General features: G+C 37.6%; 1 protein-coding gene across 1 annotated transcript in view; it reads right to left on the bottom strand.

Moving 5' to 3' along the window:
* LOC126482079 (fatty-acid amide hydrolase 2-like) overlaps nucleotides 1-17,011 on the bottom strand; it is a 406,337-nt gene that overhangs the window by 33,447 nt on the left and 355,879 nt on the right. Inside the window, exons 6-9 of the mRNA XM_050106055.1 lie at nucleotides 10,381-10,492; nucleotides 10,132-10,289; nucleotides 9,893-10,036; nucleotides 4,157-4,258 (exon numbers count right to left, since the gene is read on the bottom strand). Of these exons, the coding sequence (XP_049962012.1) occupies nucleotides 4,157-4,258; nucleotides 9,893-10,036; nucleotides 10,132-10,289; nucleotides 10,381-10,492 (516 nt within the window). The remainder of the gene's footprint in view (nucleotides 1-4,156; nucleotides 4,259-9,892; nucleotides 10,037-10,131; nucleotides 10,290-10,380; nucleotides 10,493-17,011) is intronic.

The following is a 17,011-nucleotide window of genomic DNA, read 5'->3' as shown; positions in this document are numbered from 1 at the left end:
ATTACAACAGTGAATGTGGTGAGTTCATTCAGTACCTTCCAAAAAATTTAATGCTTTAACCAATTAATACTGCAAATGTATTTTCAAGTTGTAGCAAATAAAGCAAAGTAACAGTCTCAAATAACTGGTCTATACTTTTATTGAAAGTGTTCTGCGTATTAATGTTTGTAATGTCAGATACCTCTGAAGGTAGAGATCTGTGAGTCCGAATGCAACAGTATACATATAATGCTGATATTTTCAAGTGGTACGTTTACTGTCAACTTATTTATTTTATGTGTGGAAGTGATATATTAACTATCATCAGTGAAACATAAATTGTGTTTCACCAGAAGGGAAACACAAAGTTAGTTTAACTGTTTTGTTAAGCAAACACATCTTCTGGTACTTCTTGCTTTCTTATATGAAAATGATATTGCCATGAGCTGCGGTGCATGCAGTGTGTGTAGGGTTTAGCATCACTGGTTGGCATGCTGTGGGCATCAGTTCAAAACAGATCACAAGCAATTATTTGTTACTACATTTGTAATGTTTGTATATTCTGGATTATTCAGCGTCAGCATTCTGGAATATCTTATGTGTATAAGCAGCTGCACTCTCTGTCCACGAGGTCAGCTGTGTTCTGGTTGTTGACTGGTGTCAGTAATTAATTTGCTTTGAGTGCTAAGTATTGTATTTCACTGAAGACCCTCCTTTCAGTTTTGGACTTGAGTGTGGTTCACGTGTGAAATTGTTTGGTGGATTTAGTGAGTACTTCAAAATTCTACATCATCAAAGCTACAATTAGGCAATGTGAAAACTGCCAACTAAATGGACAGAAACTAGAATACAAAAATGTGGTATTGTAGTGCCTGTGTTACTCAGAAATATGACACAATGTTCCTTCAGACATGCATGCACATGGTTGATGATGTATGGAAGTTTGGGTTTGGCCATAAGTCATGCTCAGATAGCCTAATGGTAAGGTGGCCACTCATGATAAATGGGAAATCTGGGTTCAAATCTCAGTCCAGCACAAATTTCCATTGTCGTCACTCCATTATACAGCTGAAGGTTGTCCATATTTGCAACTGCAATCACATTTCATGTATAGAATACAAGTAGTATACCATTACCAAGCTCTGTATATTCAGGAGGCAGGTAGATTCCAAAATAATAGTAAGTCAGCTGCACATCCGGCATCAATCAATATTTTCTAGAGGCACTGATCAGGACCCAATGAAATAGCTGACAGGATTTGACTGGGGTGCCAAATACCACAAGTGGAATGGCATGTGTTTGGCAAATGTGTACTTTTACTTGGCTGATGCAGCCCAACAGTGATTCAAGAAACAATGAAGAGAAGCTTAATAGCTGGGACAAATCCCAGCCTGAACTGAAGAAAACATTTGGCAAGAACTGGCAGCAAGTCTGATTAGCAGAAGAACATTTGAAGGACACAGCCTGATGTCATTGGGGAATGACACAGTCATACACACGTTTCGGCCCTATGCAACATCATGAATCCTAACATGACAGAAGTCAACAAAATCTCACACTTGATGAATGGAGTCACTGAAGACATAACTAAGCTCTTCTGGTAAAGGATTTCACCACAACAGAGGAATCTATCAAGTAGCACCAGTGAATTAATTAAATGCAATGGAAAAGTCTTGGGCAAAGGAGATACGATTGACTCTAAATGTGGTCCCTACGGCAGTTAGAGATGACCACCACGAATCCACCTCTCTCCAACATCAGATAGTATGAGAACAGATACAACAGTGTATGGCATCTAGAAATATCAGACCAAGTAAGCAAGAGACAGCAGCCTTGAATGTCAAGCCGGTATGTCAGCAGATAATAGAAAATGTTGAGGAGGAGGCTTATCAGTCATTAGCACCAATCTCTGCCACCAGCTGAACGTACTGAGAAGAATGGACCAGCCAACTGACACTAATGCTGCAGCCATCAATGACAACCCAGCACCCAATCAATGCAGATCTAACCAAGTAGAATGCCCCACAGAAGAATAGACATTTGGAGGACAGAGGGCAACACACTGCTGTGTTTCCACTGTTGATACGTGGGACAAATTGTGTGCTGCTGCAGAGATAGAAGTCTAGTTTTCAACAGTCATACATCAATCAACACATCAGTTCTATTCACATCAGTCAGCTGCAGATGACTGTAGTAGACCTGTGGGATAAAACCCCTTGCAGTACCCAGGACGAGGTCACTCCCCAACATGTCTTTGCCGTTCTCCCTCACCATACAGTGGTACCAGCTATTTGCCTAGCTGCCAACTTCATGAAAACCAAGCAAAGCTGATCAGCTGTGGAGGAGCGACCATAAAAGATGCTTATCCTCCCTGGATGGAAGTCACTAAGATATCAAAAAATCTCATTGACATCATCATTGACAGCCAACCTCTCTGGGTGTTAAGTCAACTCAGGGGCTTCCTTTTCTGTAATGTCAGATGCTTATCATCACCAGCGAAAAATGACTATGTTCCATGATATGAAACTGATTGGCTGAAAGCCACAAATGGGAAATACATCCAACTGACAGGAATACATATTTCATGAGTAGATATCAATGACAGAAAATGGGCCTTTGAATGTGTCATTTTAACCGAATGTTACTCAGTCTCACAAAAGAAATCTACATGCCAGTGATGATCATAAGCATTATGCACGCTCAAGGAGAATTTTGGATCACTAATTGTCATAAGCAGCCACAACTCATCTCTAAAGATATGTGTGAAGGGACAGCCAAACTAGTCCAGGAAGGGTAGCTCAGTGTCATTGTCAAAGAATCATGCTTTGCTATCACTGCAGAAAATGTGGGTGAGGAAGCTATTATCAAACTGCCAATAGGATCTGGCCTGACCGAGGAACAACACTGGCAAGTGGTGGCCATTCTGTTTCAATTTTTGGATGCTTTCACATCTGGAATGGAGAAAGACAGACTGAATGTCCCATGATAAAACACACAGTCAACATTGGGATCATCTACAAATTAGCCAGTGCTCATTTAATTTGTCATTGGATGAACAATGGGTGATTGAGGAGGAAGTGGAGAAGATCCTGCAAGATGATATTATTGAACTTTTGGAGCATCTTTCATCCTCTCCTCTGGTACTTGTGAAGAATAAAGATGGCACATGGTGTTTCTGTGTTGACTACTGACAACTGAATTAAAGCACAAATAAAACTGCAAATACACTTTTTGAGCTTGCCACTGGATTGCATTGTGTAAATCCCACAATATTTCACTGACACAACTGCTTGACATCTTCATGTGCTGGTAGTTGCTGTTATCACTGCTGCAAGATACAACTGATGAGAACACACGTCACAAACTCAACTGAACGATATGCAAACAAACCAGTGGTGGGGATGGGACCCCCAGTAATCAGTGAATGATACACAACACCTTAGTCAGTGGCACCAAAAATGTGGGAGATTTGAATGTGTGTTGCAGTATTTTGCATGTAGTGAGGAAGTGGCACATTTCTGGAGATTAGTTACTATGCTAAACTTATCTGTTTTGGTTGATGAGTTGAGTAGTTGGCCAGGAAAGTACAGTAAAGTGTGTTTTATCTGAAAGCTCAGCAACAGTTTCATTCTTGTTTATGTGCATTTCAACTTCTCAGTGCCAAGCTACACAGTGAGTAGTTAGCTTTCCTCTTTCAAATTGGAAGGTATATGGAGGCAAGTTTGCCGATGACGAAATTGCGTGACCTTCTGGAGACTGATTCCACATGCTTTAACAGTCCATGCAGGATAACATGATAATTTGAAAATGATATATTTTTATTTAGTACTAAACTTTGTGAACATTACTGGTGTTCCGTTAATATCACAGAATACTGTCACATAATATTGTTAACAGTGCAGTGCAACTTAATTTAGCAAGAAATCTTAAATAAAGGTTTAAACTGATACCTAAGACTTCAGTGGTCACATAGGAAAAATACACTAATATTAAAAGTAATGATGTTACAGAGAAACTGTAACATCTCAAATAAAAAATGTAAATGAGGAAGGAAGAAATAGATGATTAGTTCAGAGATGGACTAAATTACTCAGTTAATAAAACAAATAGATATTTTAGGTGAGGAGGTGGTCTTTTAAAATTTATGTTACATTTGTTTTATTTACCAATAATTTACCTTTGGATTATCTTCTTTTTGCAATAAATTTGGTATTCCTGGCATTCCAAAGAAAACAGCTGCACTCATTTCTACAGAGTCTGACATTTCTTCAATATTCCCCTAAAATAAAGGAAAATGTTGCTAAAACTTTTCATGAAATCATTAGATAATATGATAACACACTATACATGGGGTGACAAACAACAAAAATTTCATTTATAAAACCATGAAGAAACACATGTGCATAATACAATATTAGAATAGTACAGAAAAGTACCTCAACATGAAACTACAGTAAAAAAGTATAGAAACAAAAACATGAATGAAATATAGCAAATTAGCTAGTTTTGAGAACCAGGGGGAATTTTGAAGAAATAAAACTTTTCAGAGATTACATGCATAAACATCTCAGGCCATTGGATTGGAAGAAGCACACTTGAACAATTTGAGGGGGAAAATAAAAAATGAAATTCAACAGATAAAATTAAAAAACCTAAAAATTTAGAAATGGCAATTAAGTCAGTTGCCAAAACTAAATCAGCATGAAGAATGAAAATGCTTGGGTTCTGTGCACCTTTAAAATGGAAGTGTCCTACATAAGACTTAGAAAAGAAATCACCATTTAATCTGTTCTGTGAGGAAGAATTGGATTGTTCACATGCATTACAAAGTTGTACAATTTAATGTAATTGGATAGATAAAAAATCTATTCACCAAATAGTGGCAGGAGAACACACATATAAAAACTGTTTTACAAGTGCAAGGTTTTGGAGCCACTGGCTCCTCTCCTTCTTCTGGCAGAAGGGCTGAAGGGGAAGGAAAGAGGGGTGAAGGAAAAGGACTAGAGAGGCTGTAAAAAAGGTTTAGGAGTTCAGGAAAGCCACTCAGAACCTCAGGTCAGGGGAGACTTACTGGACAGGATGAGAAGGAAAGACTAATTGTTCAGGACTGCACCAGCTGAGATTAGAAAACGTGAGAGCTTAAAGGTGGAAGACAGAGCATTATTACGACAGACATTACTGCTAAAATACTGTGCATGGATTAATAAGAGTGAAAAGCTAAGTGCATTGTATATAATAGATGTGGAAGGGGGATGGCGAAAAATAGATGGAGCAGAAAATGAAAGATATAGAGAATTAAAACAGAATGAAGAAAGAAGAAGTTACTGTGAAAAAATGCTGAGACAAAAGAAACTAACATAAATTAAGGCCAGGTGTGTGGAAAGAACCAAAGACATGCTGTAGCACTAATTCCCACCTGCGGAGATCTGAGAAACTGGTGTCTGGGGGAAGAATCCCAGAGGGTGCTTGTGGTGAAACAGGCACCGAGGTCATGACTGTCATGTTGTAGAGCATGCTCTGCAAGACTAATGCATGCTCTGTAACATGAAACTGTTTGTTATTGGTATACACCCCCCTGCCTAACCCATTCATCCTAAATGATAACTTGGTGGTAGTCATGCCGATGCAAAGGGCCAGTGTTTACATAACAGTTGGTATATGACATGTCATTTCACAGGTGATAGTATATGTTTTGCCAGTTACATGGCTGGTATAGGTGGGGAAGGTGGGTGCGTAGGTTAAGTTTTGCCGCAGGGATGGTCACAGAGGTAGGTGCTGTAGGGTAGGGAGATGGATGCAGAAGGAGCATAGGCAACAAAAAGCTACTCTAGGTGTGGTGGGCAAAACCTCAGATAGAACGGATCTCATTTTAGGGTATGATTTTCGAAAGTGATGGCGTTGTCAAAGTAGCTGATTAATACATTCAAGACTATGATAATACTGTGTGACAAGTAATGTGCCTTGAAGCTGGTTTTTGGAGGGATCAGCAGTACTTGAATTGGATGCGATGGCCTGGGAAATCTGCTTTTGAACTAGGCTGGTGGGATAATTACATCTAGTGAAGGCTGAGATGAGAATGATGGTGTATTGCTGTAAAGAGTCTGCATCTGAACAAATATATTTGCCCTGAATACCAAGACTGTATGGGAGGGAACATTTGACATGGAAAAGATGGCAACTGTCAAAATGTAAGTACTGTTGTATGTTAGTAGGTGTAATGTGGACACAAGTGTGTAACTGGCCTTTGGTAAGGATGAGATCAACGTCAAGGAAAGTGGCATGGGGTTGAGAATAGGACCACATCAAATTTCATTGAGAGAAGGTATTTAGAGGTTCCAGAAATTTTAACAGGTCAGTCTCACTGTGAGTCCATATGACAAAGATGACAACCAAACCAGGGGCTGAAGGCTGATGAATCACAGGAAACCCCCTCCAAGTGACCCTTGAAAAGGTTGACACAGGAAAAAGCCTCCTGGTTCCCATGGCTGTACCCTTGATATGTTCGTCAAAAATTGATTATTAAAGTTGTTTAATTGTTCTACATAATACCCCTCACAACTGAAGCAGGTTTACTAACACTTAAAAAATGCCTGGATTACCACAGTAAGGAATTTGCTAGGAAATCCACATAACTGCGTGTATGCTGCATAGTATATCTGTTTATCAGAATGAACTGTCACCCAGTGTTTCTTTTGAGTGGTCTAGATATATGGATATCACTTGAGAAAATGTCTGTTGAATGTGATGGAATATAGTAACTTCAGGTCTGGGATTGTCACAACTGTTGCATGAGCCATGTAGTGTCATGTTGCAACAGAAACTTTGCACACATCAGTCCATGTCTGTTTGATTTTATTCTGGAGAAAAGATAAATTTTTAAATCTGAGTATGATGCCTCTGTGATAGCAATTCATTGCAACATGTAATGCTCCAAATTAATGTCTTTTTATCTCTAACAGGAGTCATCTTAACCTTCCTTGTTAATGATTGGTCTTAGAACTTCAACACCTAAATTTTCTGGTTGGTAGTAGAGGACCAGTACGTTATTCTTTCAAGGAAGGGATTACCTTATCATGCACTATAAGAGCTGATCGCCTGCACCAACCTGTTGCTGTTGAGGAGTCAGGTACTAGGCAGCTGCTTTATGAACACACAGTGAAATAGGACATCATGCACTTTGTGATGTTTGAAACCATGACTACTACATGGTGACCATTAAAACTGCAGCACTAACAAGGATAGCAAATAACAAAAATTTACTTGTATATTTAGTTGAGTGGAGAGAAAACCTGTTTAAATTTGTAGGTGATCTGGGATGTAGAGAGAGGGATATTTAGTTCACAGAGCTGCCACATCTGGCAGAAACAACAACTCAGCAATGAGTTGAACTGAACTTGGGTGAAAGATATAAATATGTCAGTTCTTGCTGATTAAAGTCTATGGAAGAGTTCATCAATAATAATGGCATGGCACCATATATTTGTAATGGGACCCAGCTGAAGAAAAGATGTAGTGCAACTCCTGTGCCCCGCATTGTCATTGAGGACACCACTGTGGGCATGCCAAGCTCTGCTGTCATGTACAGGGAAGCCAAACAGTGGTTACTGTGCTGACAGTCCATGGTCTCCATACTTCATCATATTGTCGATGTAGATATGTGTCTTACTGCAAACAAGCCCATTTTCTGACTCAAGGTGTGGGTGTCAATGATTGTAAATCCTATAAATCTATCCTCTTGAGTGCTATTTGTGTGGGGTCACTGAGGCACTGCATGGCAGTGAGCGTGAGCCCCCTATGTCCATTGATTCCATATTCACATTATAGCTGTGGGGTTGTGAGCAACATGAGCAGCAGTATCACAGAATGGTAAAACAATGTCTCATTAGGTGATGATGCTAACATTGTCGGATTCTGAAACATATTTTCACAAATAACTGACATTCAAATGTGATTTTTGAATGTGAAACCTTTGTGTATTATTTCTTTATATACACGATGTAGATGGTGTTATTCCTATCCGCATAGTGCAGTTGTGCTGAAACACTAGTCATTTGCATATACAAGCATGTTGCACACTTCGTAACAGTTTGAGGTTTGTTGCATACTGCCTTAATGGCATTTTGGTTGTAATACCCAATAGTGTCTTTGCAGATGTTGCTATGTCAATCACCAGTTTTCCATCATAGTGGATGTTATGGCTAGTGTTTTCTAGAGTCATGATGCAATATGATATCGTACCAGTTACAAACTTTAGACCCCATTTGTAGATTTGATGTTGTAAGAAATATGCTTTCACTGTGCTGAACCTTTATAATGCACAAATTAAATAGCAGAAGACTATTCATTCCTGGCGGAATCTGTTAACTGAGCAGTGCTCTATACACCATTCCTGTATTGGTGTTCGTGTTGGATTTCCATGATACTGTACCGACACCTTTTCAGCATTCAGCACACTGTCACATGCTTAGGACATTACAGGCTACTGGTACCTTTCTCATTTTTTATTTGATATTTATGATTTTCATTTGATTTGATATTGTTTGTCAAAACTTCTCCAATTTCCTCATTACTCAACCTGTGAGTTGTGGTTCTGTCTTCATCCAGGTTTTATTGTACAAGAATGGGATTTAAAAAATTAATGGAAATTACTTGCATGAAACTTACTTTGTTCCCAATCCTCATATTAGTCATACTGTCTAAATTTATGTACTTTTTTTGTAGTATCAATCAAAAGATAGGAAAGAATAAGGAAATCATATAAAGATTATTACAGAGTTATATTATATTCAAAATAACAAGCAAAATCAGCTTATTAATGTGAGGGAGAAACTATAATGGAGATGACCCTATCTTTACATTCTTTTTATTACAGTAATCATGTTAAATGAACCTCACTGAGAGAAGTCTCTGGAATTTGGGAAGAAATCAAAGCCATATATTTTAATTAAATGTTATACTTTGAAATAACTTAAGTTTATGAAAATTCACAGTATTATAATGCTTAAATTGTACCTTAAAACATTTTAAGAGTTTATAAGAGGATAATTTCTGATGGAGTAGAAAGAGTTATGCTATAAAAAGTTCTCTGAGTCAGTCTTAAATTCAGTTCATCACCTTCAAGTCATTTAAAAGTATCTGGTACATTGGCATACCTGACTCCTTTCTGCAGCAACATTGAAGCTCAAGAAGTTGTTTTTGAACTTAGTATTATATGCATGCAGTTTACATTAATTTGGGCAACACAAAATAAACAACTAAAGACATTAATGAATGGATGCAAAACAGTTCTCAAAATAACAATTTTTTGCAAGAGGCATCTGCTCGATGTTCTAGAACAAAAGCCAGTTAAAATTCTTATAACACATGAGTGAATTCTGGGAATGTTAACCAGTTAAATCAGTTCTACAAATCTTTTACATGCCTTTTCCCTGATGACTGAAAAAATGGTGAAGAAATTAATGTAAAAAAGCTTAAACATTAACTGGAAATTGCATATGAGTTGTTAACCTCCTTTCTTACAGATGGAAGGTATGTGACTAACTTTTCTTTTTCTTTTCTTTTTTTTTTTTAAAAAAAAGAAGGTTAATGAAAGGAAAGTTTCTTTGACATGCATGAAACATAATGGCTCTTTCTTCTACAAGAGAGTAAGATCTATAAAATTTATTAAGAAAATAAATAAAAGGAAAGGATCATATTCAAATAAAATTTACCACTAAAAATTAACGTTGATCAACATTACACAAGCTTTCCGTCATAATTTCAGCAATGGTTTGTATCAAAAATGCAGATAAAAATAAGACAGTGACACCAGAATTATTGGTATCCAAGATGACCCCAGCAACATAATCTGAAAATGAAAGCAGATACTACACTATTTCTTATACTTCTAAGAAGACAGTTTTCTGAAACTTACCTTCTGAACAGGTATGTCAAATTTCTTGTGCAAAAAATTAACAGCTTTTTGTAATACTTTTCTGATCTCATTGTCTAAATGTAATATAACAAATGAGAATCCTGCCTCTTCCATATAAATGACTCTTAAATCCTTCATGTTAACCTAAAAAGGAGAGGATATTTTACCTCATACACTTAATATACAAAAATATGTAATAACAAATGTTTAATTTCATTAGAAAATAAAATGTTGCATACTTCCTCATCTAGTCTAAGACCAGATGCTTTCTCACCAGCCATTACTTTTAACACTGGTTTCAAATCTTCAGAATAACGTGTAAGTGGCCCCACAGTTAGGTAGTGCTTGAACTCATCACTAGTAGCACTTGGATAATGTCCTTCAATTGATATATACCCTGAAAAATAAAACAGCAGATACTGTTCTAAAGCTGCTTCTGCATGTCTGTATCAAATAATCATTTTCATGCATCACATCTTACAAATTACCTGGAGTAGGTTTGTGGCCAAAAATTCCATTGTACATAGCAGGTATGCGGATAGAGCCAGCAATATCAGAAGCAACACCTATAACAGATGCTCCAGCTCCTAACAGAGCAGCCTGTGAGAATATTATAAAAATATCAGATATTTTATTTCACTGATAGTCACCTAAAATCACTACTTTTGGAAAAAGTAAGTTCATTGAATACTTGAAGTACTGGAGATATCACAATGAAGTTTGCTGAATAGTGATAGAAAACACACTTTGTCAAAAATGTTGTATATTTATTCATCACAACTTCAAGGCAATCTTCCTGAACTTTAATGGGTTTCTCCATTCACTTTTTAATCTTTGAAGCATTTGCAAAATTGTTCTTTTGCTATCCCCAACAGTTCCTCTGATATTGATTTCTAAACAGCTTCTAGAATCAAGTTATGGTGACTTTTCAGACAAACTACATTTTTTATATACATGAAAAAAGTGTGCACATGCACACCAGCGCAGGCATGTGTGCGCGCCTACCCGCGCCCCTCCCCCCCCCCCCCCCCCCACACACACACAGTAATATATCCAGTGTGTAGGGGCAGCTGAGAACAGCAGTGCCTGTTCTGGCTGCAAACTGTTACTCAGTAATGTCCGTGTAAGCTGGTGCTTTGTTTTGGTGAAGCATCCATTACTTGACTTGTTGCAGATTGGGTCTCTTTCATGTAAACATTTCTTTACCTCCTAATTGTAATTAGAAGAGACCAACTGACCTCCAAGAAACCATTCTTGAAACACAATTCCTTTCCCACACAGATGAAAAGATGATTATATGCCTGGTAGCTGGATGCCCTGTTCATTCACCCATCCCATACTGAGCTTGTCTCCTGCCTGAATTTCCTATCACTTGAAGAACTAACTTCTCTTCTTCAAACAACAGTTTCCACATGGAGGTTTCATCATTTGAAGAATCTTCAAAAATGTGATCACTTTCCTTTGCCAATAAATAAATTAATAAAAAATACAGGTACAAAAAGAGAACTGCTTTCACTATTATGTTCACTAAAATCAGACAGTAATTCAAAGATATTTTGGAGACTGAACAAGCACAGAGTTACCGCATTCAACATGATGCTATTGTACCCACAATACAATCAGTCCACAAACTCTATTGTCATACCTCATATGCCTGAAAGCTATGTACTTGTTAACATACTCGAAAAGAGTGACTAAAACTTAGATAGAATAAGGGAAAGGCAACCACTCACATATAGCAGACCACTACAACAGTGGGTGCCCTTCACTTATTTTACATATTTTTTCATCCACGAATTTCCATTATTGTTATGACTAAAACTTAAGCCTATATAATAATGTATTTTTCAGTAAATGTCTGAAGATGGCCTTGTAAGCTGAAAACCAGTTTACAATAAAAGTAATATTGTAGAACAAAAGCAAACTGGTGCTTTTCATTTATTTTATTTTATCCATAATGGTTAGGTAACACCACAGCTGTATTTGTAAATTATACTGTAGAAAATACTGTAACAGCTACAAGTTTTTTAGAAATGATTTTATTGTACCATTACTAGTTTCAGGCCTGAACCCATTGTCAGACAGCGGCACTGATTTTTTGGCAAGTTTTACATTTGTGTCCTAAAATAAAGTTTTCATGATTACATAGTTTACAAAAGCTTTTAAATGGTATGTACTTCATGAAAAGTACTCCTTTACATATCTTAAGATAGATACAAATGTATTTGCCATCTTCTATTTAGTTTAGCTCATGGATCAGCATGCATAGAGAAAGAGAAACCTCTCTCCTACAACATGTAATAGAGAGCTTTCATGGAGTAAGTATAATTTATAGAGCTTATATACAATGTAAAACCTTTTGTAAACAATGCAATCACAAAAACTCTGTTATATTGTAGGTGACAAATATTAAACTTGCCAAGAAATCAACACTACCATCTGATGATGGGCTCACACCCGAAACTAGTAATGGTACAATAAAATCATTTCTGAAAAGCTTGTGGCTGACTGCAATATTTCCTACAGTCTAATAATTTCCTTGGCTATGTACTTGCTTACTGTAAAAAGATATTTCCCACTGACAATATAATAACTGTTTTCTTAACAAACTACAGCAGCAATTGCAACACTTTATACAAGCCACTGGTGCTATCATGTAATTTATTCTTTGTTATGATCTTTCCAACGAGTACAGGCCAAGTGCTAAAGAATAATATTGAACTGACAGTTGTTCATTGTTCAAAAATTGGTGGTGTTGTTGTCTGCAGCAATACTTTCTTGCTGTATTTATTACATATCAGGCCGCATAGATTCTCTCATAAAAGAGATCTTTCAAGAATATGGAATGGTTTGAATTATAAATTAGTGTTATAAGCTCTTTAAGAATGCTACACTACTTATTATTGGCACTAGTTGTAAGGTGATAACCAAGAATGTTTACTATTTTTATTCCCATAACACAAATAAGTTCTATACGTAAAGAAACAAATAAAGAAAGAAAGAAGCAGCTAGTAGCATAAAGTTTTTTTGAAATAAAGGCCCAATCAAGTTAAACTCTGTACTCCATCTTTTGAGAATCTTTACCACTTTTCTCATCGTCAGGAGATAAATATCTGACTCCCTATATGTTCCTTGTAATTCTCCACAAAAGGGTGCCATAAATATTTTAAACTGCAACCAATCAGTTATTGGCTGGCTCCTCTCACAGTCTATAAAGATACAGAGGCTACTACAAGTATCACTGTGATAGTTTATATTGGTACCTGTCTAGTGACTCACCTATTTAGCTACAACTGAGTGGATTTTCATTCAATAATTAATTAATTATTTATTTGCACTCCATGTTCCATAGCTCTCATGATTAGAGAGAATCCACTGGAAAGTGGAACAGCAGATATGCAGCTATGATAAATCCCTCTTTTAGGCTGCAATAATAATTATCATTAAAGGTGCACATCTATCATTCTTTATTTATGCCACATACCATAAATTGTTCCTACTTTAAATGTGAAAAGGCAGCCAGTTAGTGCCTTAAATAATTAAGAAAAGCTGCTCTTATGGAGTGGAGGGGAACCTGCTCTCCTGTTATACTACTCATTACTCTCATTATGCAGATTCAAAGAAGTAGCAGAGACCTGTTGGCGCCAGGAAGAGAGTGAATGAATCACATTTTGACTTTAGGACACATGTGGATGTTTGCATTTCATACTATTACTTCTGTATGGAGCAAAGAAAATAAAGAATCTATTCAGAAAACAGTGAGCAGTAAGAACATTGCATGAAATACATAACCACACATATTACACTGTTTTTTTTTCCTTTCTTTTTTCCAGTAGCTTGGAATAATTACAGAACAAGACAAAATAATTTCCACATATATCCTGGCTTTTTATCTAGTTCTTAGAGCTGGGTGTATTCTGGTGCAAAGGCTTCCAATGAGCTCCCACTGAACATAAAACAAGAAACTGGAAATTCTATTAAATTCAAAACAAAATGGAAAGTATGCCTTACTAACCACTTTCTCTACATATTATCTGGTAAGCTACAGTCAAGGATTGAAGATACCTGTTAAATTCATGACAAGTAGTAACACCTCTAGTCCTCTGTTGTTGCTGATCCAACTTTACGCGATTCTTCAATAAAAGTTAATGTAGTCGTACATATAAGGGTTGTTCAAAAAGTCTCTCCACACTGTCGTATGATTGTTAGCTGCATGTGCCGTATACCGCAAAGAATATACTGAAATGAAACTCAGTGAAATACAAGTTATTAATTGAATGAATATTCATTTTTACTTACAAATTTTCACATTAAATGTTGAAAGTGTTCCCCCCCTGTTGTTGAATACACAATTCAATTCATCTAATTAAGTTTCGAAACACAAGCTCTACCATTTCTTCTGTAACAGAAGCAGTGAAAGTAGATATTGCAGTTTTCAATTCATCGATGGATTTTCGACGGTTTTTATAGACAGTTGCTTTCGCTGCACCCCAGAAGAAAAAGTCAGGTAGTGTTAGGTCAGGCGATGTTGGAGACCAAAGTCTCTGTGAAATTATGCAATCACCAAAACATCAGCTAGCACTGACATTGAAACACGAGCTGTGTGTGTGGGTGCACCATCTTGTTGAAAATAATCGTTCAGTATTTCACTTGACACAAGCTCTCCTATGAATGGGTACAGAATATCACAGCAGTATTGTTGTGCATTTATTGTTTCATTGAAAAACCCAAACAGTTGAACAATCATACGGCACAGCGGAGAGGCTTTTTGAACACCCTGTTTTAAGTCAGCTCTAGGATACAATCAGTGATAGTTTAATACATATGGGGAAGCAATGGTTTTTTTTATAAGTTATGCCTCTGATGTTAACAGAGCAGAACCTTGCTTAACAAGCACCTTCCATAATGCACAATTTGCATAACAAGCAAAACAAATTGTAAAAAAGTGCTCACTTAACGAGCAATGTTCTGCATAACATGTGATGACAATTTAGTGTGACATCACTAGCCGTTCATATGCAAAGGGGGAAACATTCAACAATGTGGACACCTTTCAATGTCGGCAGTGGCATATGAACAATGTCTTTAGTATGTCCTGCAGTGTGGGTTTAGCACTCTTTCTGCTACCATCTTGGTGCTGCTTGTGATCACACATTTTTCTAAACTTGTGTTCACACAGTGTGTTTTTTGTGTGCAAATTTTAATACCCTTCGTAGAAATGTCCCCAAAGATAAAGCTGCAAGAAGATGACCATGAAAGAAAGAAAATGACCCTAGAAATAAAACATAAAATCATTGAAAAACAAAAACATAATATGAGCATTGCTGATTTAGCATGCACATACAATCGATCTACATCTACTATCTGCAAGACCAAGGACAAGATTAAGCAGAGAGATGCTTCAAAGGGAGTAACAAGAGTATCTAAACAATGGTTTCATATCCTGAACAATGTCAATTATTTGTGAGAAGGTGAGAATGATTTTTGCTGACCTTGTTAAGAAGATGTCAGGATCATCAGTGGCCGAAGAATTGTTTAAGGGATGTCATGGGTGGTTCAAGAAGTTTAAGAGAAGAACCGGCATCCACAGCATTGTGAGGCAAGGCGAAGCAGCCAGCTCTGACACAAAGGCAGCAGAGAACTTCATCAGCAACTTCAAATGCTCATAGATTTTGAGGGTTATCTACCACAATAGGTTTTTAATTATGATGAGATGAGTCTATTCTGGAAAAAGATGCCCCAAAGCGTACATTTATAATACCAGAGGAGACTACATTGCCTGGTCACAAGCCAATGAAAGACCATCTCACACTGCTACTCTGTGCCAATGCAAGTGTGCAAGTGGTGATTTGAAAATTAAACCACCGTTTGTTTACCAATCAGAAACTCCACGAGCCTTCACAAAGTGTAAAACCCAGAAGAGCAAGTTAAATGTGATGTGGAAGTCCAACAACAAAGCTTGGGTGACACTTGATTTTTTTCATGACTGGATCAACGAAGTGTTTGGTCCTTCAGTGAAAAAATATTTTGCTTGAGCTGAATCTGCCACTCCATGTCATGCTTGTTATGGACAACACTCCTGCCCATTCTCCATCCCCACAGGAAAACCTCCTTGAAAAATTTCAGTTCATCAAGTTCCAATTTCTGCCTCCCAACACCACTCTGTTACTCTAGTCCAGGGCTTCCCGATCTTTTCAGCTGGCAGACCCCTTCTTCAGTCGAAAATCCATGGCGGACCACCTAGTCAGTCAACAGCACAGTAACTTCAAATTTCAGGGCGAAACCCATGGGAACTGAAAGCTTCTTAATGCAGGTGCCATGTTCCCAATGACCCCTCCCCCCCCCCCCCCCCCCCTCTCCAAAGTATCAATAGTCTTTGGTTTAGAGATGAATGAAAACAACTTGAAATTAATGATCCAATTTGAATTCCCACTGTATACTGACACTTACTAGTGGATTTACTCTCTTTGTTCAACACACTATAGCCTGTTTAAAATTACTTGGTAATTGAAATTTCACACGATGGAGCTTTCTTCCTCCAAGAGCAATCAACGTCACATCCAAACTGTTCGCTGTTGACAAGCTGCCGCTTATGGTCTGTTCACTTCAACTGTTTGGCTACTGTTGTGTAAGGAGCATGCATATTTCGTAACAGTCGTGTGTGTGTGTGTGTGTGTGTGTGTGTGTGTGGTTTTTCGTGAAATCCGAAGAAAAATGTTCAAATGTATGTAAAGTCTTCCTTTGATCGTCCTCCCTGCTCATTCATTTCAACTGGAAACTTCCCTTGTTGTGAAGGCGATGGAGAAACTGCAGCCTTCTTCAATGATCCTGACTTCAGCCACCGATCCATGTTAAAAGTAATAAACTGGTCAAAAATTGACTTATGTAACAGGTAGTGCACCGACAAGGCAAGTTTAACATATAATGATGCCTGGGGCCGCTTATGTGCCAGCGAGAGATGTGATTGGTCGACAAAGCTTGCTCCGCGCATGCGTAAAAGGTTTCTGCGCATCTAGTGCTGTGAGCCAGCGCACGAACGACCCCTGTATTGTTGCTAAACAGTCGATCAGAGAAGCCACATTCTCCAGCACTAAACTGTGTATACGTTCTCACTGAGGA

Source organism: Schistocerca serialis, chromosome 5 (assembly GCF_023864345.2).
Source record: "Schistocerca serialis cubense isolate TAMUIC-IGC-003099 chromosome 5, iqSchSeri2.2, whole genome shotgun sequence".
Classification (NCBI taxonomy): domain Eukaryota; kingdom Metazoa; phylum Arthropoda; class Insecta; order Orthoptera; family Acrididae; genus Schistocerca; species Schistocerca serialis.
This window is presented reverse-complemented; position numbering and strand designations above follow the sequence as displayed.